At 58.8% G+C, this 10,513-nt stretch overlaps 1 protein-coding gene across 2 annotated transcripts; it reads right to left on the reverse strand.

Annotated features, from left to right (window-relative positions):
- Positions 1-34: 34 nt before the first annotated feature.
- On the reverse strand, positions 35-10,250 carry FAM163A (family with sequence similarity 163 member A). Of its 2 annotated transcripts, none has more exons than XM_084527248.1 (4): positions 10,209-10,250; positions 3,583-3,679; positions 3,379-3,493; positions 35-2,708 (listed from the first exon to the last, which is right to left on the reverse strand). In XM_084527248.1, the coding sequence occupies exons 3-4, from the start codon at positions 3,469-3,471 to the stop codon at positions 2,307-2,309; spliced, it is 495 nt and encodes a 164-aa protein (XP_084383374.1). In that variant the 5' UTR covers positions 3,472-3,493; positions 3,583-3,679; positions 10,209-10,250; the 3' UTR covers positions 35-2,306. The 2 variants fall into 2 exon arrangements, with proteins under 2 accessions (XP_084383374.1, XP_084383373.1); XM_084527247.1 differs by lacking the exon at positions 10,209-10,250 and adding an exon at positions 3,828-3,945.
- Positions 10,251-10,513: the final 263 nt, after the last annotated feature.

The following is a 10,513-nucleotide window of genomic DNA, read 5'->3' on the forward strand; positions in this document are numbered from 1 at the left end:
TGTGTTGCCTGCCAAAGAACAGCAATCACTCCTGTTTTGTATTTCAAAGTCCTCATTTATTTCTGACATTGAGTTTGGACCCACAGCTCAGCAACAAAGACAGAGAATAATAACAGGGGAAATCTGAAGTGGAAAAAATCTGAGATCCCTGCCCCCACCCTGTGCTGTTCCTTCACCATTCCCCAAACCTCACAATCCCCAGCTGTATCTCCCGTGTCTCCTGCCCTTTCGGACTCACCCATCCATCTGCAGCCACGCCAGGCCAGGGGTTTGTGCTGGCTGCCAGGACGATCCTCGCCTTGGCCATCCCACGACTTGGGATCTGCCTCGCCAGCCGCGGCACCCTGTTAGCTGGCAACAGGTCACATTTTGTTTGCGCGTGATGGTGATGATGATCTGGTTGCCTTCCTCTCACCAGAGGGGTGACCACAGAAGCAAAGCCTGGTGTGTTATTCCCACCCGGAGCGGGTCGTGGCAGGAGGCCTTGCTTCACGCCAAGAGGTAGAGTTGGGTGCCAGGAGCTGCCGTGCCCTCGGGTCACGCTGTGATAACTTCACGTGGCTCCAAGCAGGAGGGAGACCTAGCTGAGCTCTGGCAGGAAAGGACAGGATTCGCCGGGTTAGCCAAGAAAAACTGTTAGAGACTATGTTCCTGGGGAGGACTGGGTGGGAGCCAGGGACTATCAGCCAGGGAGCTTCACTGCTGCTAGCTTTCTTCCCCCTGCCTGCCCTTAACATGAGAGGCCATGAAGGCCTGCTCTCGCTGTTCGGAGAATGGAAGGAGACTGTAAAAGAGATGCAGGTAGGCTGAGGCTGGGGATAATGGAAATGCAATGTCTTTCTGGTCCGGAGATGGAGGAGACAGTGAATAATGTTTGCTCAAAAGGCTGTGTAAAATGTGGGCTGGGGCACGGTGGTGGGATTGGATTTGGCATTCGTCTGGCTCCTTTTCTTTGGGTAGTATGAGCAGAGGTGCCAAGCCATGAGGAGGTCAAGCATGTCAATTAGCCTTTTGCCTGCTAACGAAGACATCTGAGGCATGTGCCTCCATACCGAGACCTCCTTCACCTGTGCTTGAATGGGGGAGGTCAAAAATTACCAATCCAAATCTTTCTGGTAATCCAATTTCCAAACTGTGGAGGTGCAAAAAATCCCAAAACCAAGCCATTTCAACTTCTGAGCAGTTCTGCCTGATATGGCAAAGGCAGGGCAAGCGGCTCCTGCTCCTGCTTCTAGCAGCATCCGCACGGCCAGGGGGAGCTGGGCCGGCTGCATCCCTCCCCCTGCCATTAACAGGGAGCGCCGGTTGCTATGGGAAGTGCCCATGAACGATGGAGACGTCCTTTGGGTCATTTTTCACCTAATTTGATTTATGGAGGAAGAAGGAACTTTCCCACGTTTGTGCTGCAGACGGAGCTGCTGGCTGAGCTGTCGTTAGCAGCCGCGGAGCCACTGAGCCCAGGCTCGGGTCTTGCAGCCTCTTCTTCCAGAAGTAAAGGAGGGGGGACCCCGAGCACCTGGAAATCACGCTCTGTTAGAGGTTGTGATCCTTGCACAGGAGGAGACCTGACCCGGCAGTCTCTGCTGTTGTGAGCAAAAGCCATCCTCAAACCAGCTGTGCTTGGCTGGGGGTCCAGGCAGGGCTTTGGATGCTGAAGGTGATCAAACTGCAGTTACCGAGGGGTGCAAACCTCCTCGTAAGTAAAGTCTCGATATCTTTATGGGCCCAAGCTAAAACCGCTCCTAAGGAAGCTCGTGAGGAGTGGAAGAGGTGGGGTTTTGGCTGCAGAGGGATCTACCTGTGCCCATTCGCGTGGGTCTCGCAAGCAACTTTGCCTCCCCTCACGGCGATCCAAATCCTCTCTGGTAACTTCTCCTACATGCGTGCAGACCAATGTGGCCGGGAGCCGGTGCCGTTTTTGGCAGTAACACAGAAGCAAAGTGCTCACGGTGCCCCGGCCTCCCCGGCCTCACATCCCCCTGTGCTGCGGGGGCTCCCCTCTCCATCCCTCGGGGCGGCTGCGTGGGGACTCCGGGGAGCCTCGGGTAATTAGGTTGGTTTGTACTGTACATAGCCCTCATTAGACAAGTCCCTTCAGGAGATAGAGCAGTAATTACACTTATTGTGGGTTCGGAGACCGCCGTCTCGACATCCTCCTTCGATGATGTCTCCCTTACCCGTAAAGCTTCGCCGTGCCGGCTCAGCAGGAGGGCTGCACGGATGCCGCGCTCCTCCCTTGCACGGACCCCAACCCGGCCAGGGGGGCGAAAATCCCCATCCCCGAAGCGGGGCGCGTTGCGGGGGGGTCACACCTCCGTGCTGATGGCCCTCGGCGGGGGGAAGCTCTCGCGGAGGAGGCCGTGCCGGCTCAGCGAGAAGCCCTGCAGGGCCGCCAGGTTGACGGGTGGCCCCATCTCCTTGTAGCAGGCAGGCGCGTAGGCGACCCGCTCGCCCCCGTTGCGCACCATGTCGGGGGTCCGTATGTAAAAGGGGGAGCCGTAGGGGGAGCAGGTCGGGCAGCGGGGGTGAGCCCCGTGCTGGTTGAGCTCGGGGACGGGCGTGGGGCTGCCCTGCCCGTCCACGACGCGGGAGTTGCAGGCGTTGCACGTGCCGGGGTGAGAGTGCGCGGGAAGGTCGGGCTCTTCCTCTTCCTCCTCCTCCTCCTCCTCCTCTTCCTCATCGGAGTCATCTTTCTTGCAGCAGTAGTACTGCGGGAGAGGGACAGGGCTTTTATCAGAAAGCGCAGGCACAATGAGTTAGAGAGGAAGGAACGGGGAGAGGCTGAAATCCAGCCTCATCCATCACGTTTGGCTGCTGCAACTTAAAGGCCAGCCTCGCCTCTGTTAATAAATAAAAATAATTACAAACAAACAAACAGAGTAGAGGTGGGAAGAGAAAAGTGGTGAAGCAGGAGTGGTTCAGCTGGATGAAACCTGGCAGGATGCAGCCGGGGGGCGTCATCCTTTCCCCTGGCAGCAAGGTTTGCATGGGGAAGGCGTTTTGGGATGCCACCCCCCGAGTAACTGCTGTGCTGCCCGTCACGTTGCTGCATGGCGCAGACTTCGCATTAACTTTTAAAAAGCAGGAGGTTGTAGCCGGCCGTTGTTGAAAGCCTCCTCGTCTAATTTACTTGGGGAAAAAAAAAAAAAAAAGAGCTCTCCATCTGGTATTGCAGCCCCAGCCGAGCCTACACCTGAATGAACAAGCGCTGCAGATCCTCAAAAGCCTTGGGGGGAGGAACAGCAGCACCTGGGGAGATGTGGTGCTGCAGCTCCCTGCCCATCACCAACGAGAAGCCCCCCAGATCCCTCCTGTGCTAGCGATGCTGCTGGGACCCCCGCAGCCCCCCGGTGTGACGGGGATGTCCCCGGCGCTCACCTGTAGCCTACAGTAGCAGAGCACGGCAATGATGCACAGTAGGATCACAGTCGCTAGGATTCCCCCGGTGATAACAACAGTTCCCGCTGTCATCCGACCGATTCTCCATCAAACTCTGAAAGGCAGGATGTGACCGTAGGGCTCGGGGGCTACAAGGACACGGGGGCAGGCATCACGTCCCCCCGCCACCCGGGGGCCACTTACCCAGGAAAGCGGTGGCCGAGCCTCGCGGTCACGCCGGCCCCCGGGTGGCCGGCCGGGGTTGGCAGCTCCGCATGGCCCCGGGGAGACGCCTGCGGCCCTGGGAGGGGGGAGAAGGAGAAAAAGGTGCTGTCAGCTCGTCCCCCTACCCGCTGTCCCCTTCGGTCCGTCCCCAGCACCATGGCAAAATAATTCACTTCTGTAGGGAGCACGGCAGGGTGCTGCAAAAATGCGGAAGACCAACCCACCAGGCTGGGAGAGGATGCTCCAAAATCTGTGATTTCAGCCCAAATGAGTGAGTTGCACCCAGGAAGCCCTGCTGGGCCATCCCGTGCCTCGGGTGATGCAGTGGCTTTGGGAAAGCGTGGGCAGGGCTGGCGCAGCCGCACTTCATTACTGGCCCCGCAGCCCCCTAATTGATAGGGCCCCAGAGCCAGCCGGGGAAATCTAATTACCCGCTGCCCACGTGGCCCTAGCTGATGGAGGGGGGTGGCAGCTTCCAGGCGAGACCTGCCGACCCCGCTCCTCTGCAGCACGGCCCCAGGCAGCTTCATCCCCATCTCCCCTCCCTCTCCATGCTTCCATCCCGATTCCTGCTCCCGATTCCTGCTCCCGATTCCTGCTCCCCGAGCCCCAGCCTGAGCTTTGGGAGGGGCATCGCTCAGACCTGGATGGGGCCAGATGAGGTCCTCCTGCAGGTTTTGCACCCTCAGGGACCACACAGAGGGGACAGGGGACAGCCAAGGAGGGACGCGATGCCTCTGCCACCCACCGTGGGGTTTGCAGGAGACCGACCCCCGGCAGGTCCAGCCTGCTGCAAATTGATTTCCTGCGCTCAGCCAGGCACCACGCGAAGCCAAGAGGATGGTTCGTGTTCAATTTCCTCCGCAAGCTGCTCTCACACGTGAAACAGGGAAAAAGAAAATAAAAAAATCCAAGAAATCGATGCGCCCAAAAGCCAGCTGATAGCACCATCCGTCAGCAGAGCTAACGACAGGGACGGACACGCGGCCGTCATAACCGAGCTGCACCCTGAGATGCTGCCAGGAGCTGGGGGCAGCAGGGACGGCTTGGGGACACGGGACAGCGCCTGGTGGTGTTATCACATCCCAAGGCAGCTCCTTTAGGAGGGAGGAGACGACAGTGGTTTGGCCGGGAAAGGCAAACGCTGACCTCTGGCAGCCCCCGGGAGGGAGCGCGTGGCGAGCCGGGGTGATGGATGCTGCAGGCAGCCGCTCGCATCCAGAAAACTTCATTTCGTGGGAGCCGTGATCTGATTTAGAGCTCCGAGGGCAGCATCCGATTAGCCCCAGGTCCAGAGAGAGCGAGTGGGCTGCCGCGGGGAGCAGCTTCAGCAGGGAGGGACCAGCCCCAGGGATGGGGCATCTGCTGCCCCACCATGGCGTGGGGACAGGGGACGGGTCCCCAAGCTCTCCACGTCCCTGGGGTGAGCCCAGCTGCCCCAAATGACCCAGAGGAGAACCCGGGTTTCTCAGAAAGGGCTTCAGCCCCAGGGTGTGCATCAGGACCCACCAGCACCCAAGCCACAGCTCAATGAAAGCAATATCTCTATCAGCATTAGGAGGGTCCCCTCCTTGGGGCTGCACCACCTCGCGTCCCAGTGACAAAGCACAAGGCGGCGTCCCCCATCCCCAGCGGGGACACAACACCCGGAGCAGCCACCTCCAGCTCCTCCGGGCGTGCAGGCAGAGCCGCTTGGTGCAGAGATACATTTCCTTTAATTGATGCCGCGTGGCAGCGCAAAGTTACGGCCTGGAAAGCGACTCTGGAAGCGAGCGGCTTCTATATTTACTCCCCTCGCCGTGCCGCCCACGTCAGACGCGCGCAGCTGGGAGGCGAGGCTCCAGCTCCCGTGCCCAGAAAGCAGCCGGCTGAGGATTTGTTTTTTAGGACACCACACACAGGGCCGGGGCTCTGCCCCCATGCCCCCAGCCCCATGCGAGGCAGGATGCTGTGGGCAAAGCGCCGGCGTGGCCCCAGCCCGGCTCTGCTCCCCCGGCTTCGCTCTGCAGCGCGGGGCTAATTCAATGAGATGTCTGCCTGGTAAATTAGCCCGGCCGCTGCCTTACCAGAATCCTCTAACAGGCCTAATTGGAACAAAACAGCAGCAGGGGCTGCCGCCTCCAAGCAGAGCAGAGGGCAGCTCCTGGCCTCTTTTGGGTCACGTTTTTTTTTGCCTCACTTGGGTCAAGCACCCGCAGAGCCGAGCCGGGGCTTTGCACTGCAGGGCTGCAGGTCAGGGCAGAAAGAACCCCAAATAAAAGAGCCCCCCTCTCCTGCTCCATCCACAGATGGCCCCAGCCCGGACAGGGGCATTTCAATTGGATTTTTGGCTGCAGCCAGCCCTAATTCAGAAACAGGGGGGGATCTGGGCACGGCATCTGCAACCCCATCACAGCAGGGTCGGGAAAACTCTGATCCCAAGCTGCTGTGGAGGGCAGCAAGGAGAGCTCTTCCCAGCAGAAAGGGTTTGGGACACCCACTTCCAATTCGAGTTTATTTTTGTGCTGTGCCGTGCAGTGTCTCAAGCCATGTGGGTTTGCCCCAGAAGCGTCATATGGGAAATGAACCCTGCTTAGCCTCATGTTTGCATGCATCAATTGCAAAAAAAAAACCAACAAGCAAACAAACAGAAAAACACAACCTCAAGAAATGAGTAAAAAAGAAATTAGCTGGGGCTGCAAGGCCAGGATAAGGGACAGAGACCTCCGCTCAATCCCCAGGGCTGCGGGCACACCCCGTGCCGATACGATCTGCTCTGCTCCCCAGTTCGATTCTCTTGCCACTTCCACCAAAGGAGCGAGCGTGCTGCGGGGCTAATCCCATTAGGGGATTTAGCGACACCAAATCTGTCTTCATCCTGGGCGTGAATTGAACGAGAAGGATCAATCCCGGCAGTGTCATGGTGCTGAGCATCCCGGAGCATCCTGGTGGACCGGCCCCAGCAGGATCTGAGCGAGCACAGCAGCCAGCTCCCATGAAGGATTTTTTTTTTTTTTTTATCTTGCATTAAGCCAATTTCCCACTGGCTTTTTAAAACTACCTCCGTGACAGCCTCACCTCCAGGCTCTGAGAAACACCTTGCTAGCCCCTGCCTTGCCCTGGACACCGATTCTCTCACCCTTTCCACCTTGTTTCCATCACTCCCGTGAAAACCCCGTGCTGGCCACCCAATTTCCAGCCAGATCTGTTCAGCCTCAGCACACCGTGAAACACGCAGCCCGATGCACGAAACACAACTCAGGCAAAACCTTTCCTTGCAGCTGCCGGCTCTGCTCCTGCAAGCTATGCCCCAGGGGAATGCTCTCTCTGAGCTTTTGCAAAGCCAACGGCTTCAGCCCCCGGGCAGTGCTGTCCCAGTCGGGTCTGCTGTGGCTTGAAGTCACCCAATTGATTTGATTTGCTATAAAAATAAATAAATTCTCCTGCTCAGGGACAGTGACCACGCATCCTACAGGGCAGAGAGGAAAGGCGATGGTGTGTTTTTGGAGCAGGGACGGTGCCGCTCCTGGGGACACGCAGGGGACGTCCCCCACATCTCCAGGAACCTGCAAGCGTGCCAGGGAGCCAGCGAGTGCTGAGGCTGGGATTCGATTAGCAAAGACATTGTTAAGGGGTAACGAGCATTCAGCAGCCAGGCGGGGAGAAGGAATGGGAGCTCTGTGGCCGACGCATCCCTGCCAGGAGACACGGGGTCTGCAGGGAATTTGCCCCCAAGCAGGGGATTCAGAGGCCCCGATGGGGGGATTTGTCATCTTTCCCTGCTGCCCACCCATTGTGGGCATGTCTGTAAGTTGTCAGCAGCTTTAAGGAACCTGGAGCCAAAAGGGCTGGCTACACCTCTGTCTTTGCCTAGCCAGGCAGGTGCCTTGCAGCATCAGGGAGCAGATAACCCTCATTCCGCTGCTCCTCCCCAAAAATACGCCCTAGGGACGGTTGTGGTTGTAACCCCACTCCTGCAGTACCTGTGGGACTGAAGGGTGCTCCGCAGAGGTCCCTTTTCCATGGAAAAGGGCTGCAGGAGGGGGTGGCGGGGGAGCGCAGCCTCTTCCTGCGCATGATGCAAGACCTGCTGCTCCGGCTGCCAGCATCCCCCCGGCGTCTTCGCTGGGAGTATAAACAGATATTTATTTTAATGACTCATTAAGGCCTAATCACATTCACCGAGCAATACAGAGAGAGGAGCCTCCCACGTGCAGCAGTACTACAGCCGGGAGCACTCCGCGGACCTTTTCCTCCCCAAAAGCACGGGCAGACAGAGCGGCGCTGCGGTGGGGCTGGGTGCCATTCCTGGAGCAATGGCAACGCGGTCAGGATCCCAAAAGACCCAGAAAAGTCTCAGTTTTCCTCTTCCTCCTACCCACCATGGGGGATGCTGTGGTCCAGAGAGAAACCAGGACCAGCCGGGAGCTTGGGGCGAGCTGGGTGCCCACCCGCAGAGCCTCAGACCAGTCACTGATGGGTCCTGGCCTTCAGGACCCGTGTCTTCTCCCCTCGCTTTCTTTAGGGGAAAAATTCAAAAATGAGGTTTGGTGACACTTTGGTTGCCCTCAACGGTGGTCACACCAAGGACAGTCCAAACTGGTGGGGAACCAGCCAGAACCACGCTGCCCTGCCAGGGTGCCGATGCCCAGCCCCAACCCTGCTCTCCTGGGCTAAATAAATCCCAGCAGAATCACTCCAGGAGCACTTCCAGAGCCCCTTTCTCCTCAAAGCATTGAGAAAACCCCATCCATGGCTGCTTCTCAGGACCACCCACTCCTTTTGGCCACCGCGTACCAGCAAGGAGAGGAGATGTAACGCAGCCAAGTGTGAGCCAGCTTTGCGGAGCAAACCCCTTGTTATCTGCTGGGTTTCAGAGCAGCTGTTTGGTTTTCAGGTTGATTTAGCCTGCGGTGGGGCACGGGCTCCTCCATCCTCACCCAGCCCTCGATGCCCGGCCGGTCGCACACGCAATGTCACACACGGCACCGAGGGAAATGTGGCATGAAGCCTCTTAGCACTGTCAGCAAACGAAGTGTGAAACGCGCTTTCAGGAAAACACGGGTAACAGAGCCTCGATAAATATTTCATCTGGGTGGGAAGGCAGCGTGGGGCGGCTGGGCTCGGGGGGGATGCAGGCTGGGGAGGAAGAGGAGGCAGCCGGGGCAGGGACCGGCTTGTTTCTGCTTGCCCACGGGGTTTCGGGGTTTAGGCATGGCCACAGAGCAGATCCCAGGATGGGAGCAGCACTTGTATTTCTGCTCCTGCCCGTGGCTAAGCTCAGCTGGAGGCAGCAGGCAAGGAGCTTCTCCCTTTCTAGAAATCACCGCTCGGCTTTTCCTACCCCTGCCCTCCAGCCTGGTTCAGTTCACGGGTGGCCACAGCTGAAACGGAGCAGCCAGGCCCCAAAAAATCCCATGGTGGAGGAGCCACACGATGCTGCTGGGACCCTCTGCTCCCGGGTTTGGGCACAAAGTGATTTCCCAGCCTTCGGCTGCACCCTGCTCGTCCCCTCCAGGAGTGCTGTGCTACCGCACCCAAGGCGAATGGCTGGAGGATGCTCTGCGTTTCTCCAGGGAGCAGGGTTTGCTGAGTGGAAAACCTCCTGCACCTGATTCCTGCTCCATCTGGGATCTTTCAGCCTGGAGCAGAACGGTGATGATGGCCCCAATGATGGGGCTGAAACCTGTACCTGCTGGGGGCAAGTTCACCATCACCCGCTGCTCATCGCCCCATAGGGAAGAGCAGCCTGCTTCTTGGCTGGTCAACAGGTGAAAGCCCTCCTAGAGGAATTAATCTGCTCTGAAAGCCCAGCTCAGAGCCCATCAGACCCCACTAGGAGGACGTTAAATGCTAACGAGCAGCCCAAATGCAGCCGGTGCCCCGCAAATGGCTCCACGTTGGGAGCTCCGCAGCTCGGAGGAGCAAGGGGCAAGGCTGGGGGTGAAAAACCAGAGGGCTGGTACCACAACCCTCCGTCGGGTGGAATATTCCACGGCACATCAGAAACCCTCTCTGCTGTAGAGAGGATCAATAGCACGCCGACAAAATCCAGCTGCAAACGCTGTTTCCACATGCCCTTTTCCAGGGAATACAATCCTCCAGGATAACCTTAAGAGACAACAAAAGCCAGACCACTAACTCGAGCACAGGTCTCCTCTAATTACTGAGGCTTGGCGAGAGATAAAGCAGAGATCCTTGGGACGAAACAAAAGGGTTTGATTTCCCTCCCTCGGCCGAGGGCAGCCATCATTTCCACTCGGCGAGGCCAGGGGCCGTCGGGGCGCGATTCCCAGCCTCGACGCTTCCCAAACTTCACCCCGAGAAGCTCAGCAGCAGAGCGGGGCGAGCTCACCCCAGCCTCGGGTGGCCCCAATGAGTTTCGGGTGCCTTTGGGTATGCACCTGGCTAGGCACAAAGTTGGGTACCGGGACCCCAAGGAACCAAGCGGCAGCCCCGGAGCTTCGCCCAGCTGAGGCTGCAGCCCACCCTGCACCCCCTGCCCAGCCTCCCTTACCCACGGAGCCCCCAGATCCCTTTTTCCCAACCCTATTTTATCCAACCTTTTTTTATTATTATTTTATTTTATTTTTTCTTTATCTTTTCCCCAAATCCCCGAGCCTTACCTGGGAGCCGGCGGGGGGCCAGGAGGGCAGCACCGGCGGGGCGTGGGGAGGAAGGGGAGCAGCGGCGGAGGCTGAAGATGAGGATGATGAAGAGGAGGAGGAGGAGGACGAGCAGCGGCAGCAGCACCGAAGCCGGGAGGCAGCGGGCAGCTGGGGGGGGCGGCGGGGAGGAGTTTGCCGCTGGACGGAGCCGCCCCCGGCCCCGCACCGCCCCCGGCCCCGCCGCCCCAAACCCCAAACCGGGATCCCCCCCCGACAGACCCCGGGTGTCCCCACTCAGCCTGCGGCAACCCCCCGGCACCCCT

Source organism: Aythya ferina, assembly GCF_964211825.1.
Source record: "Aythya ferina genome assembly, chromosome: 8".
NCBI lineage: Eukaryota > Metazoa > Chordata > Aves > Anseriformes > Anatidae > Aythya > Aythya ferina.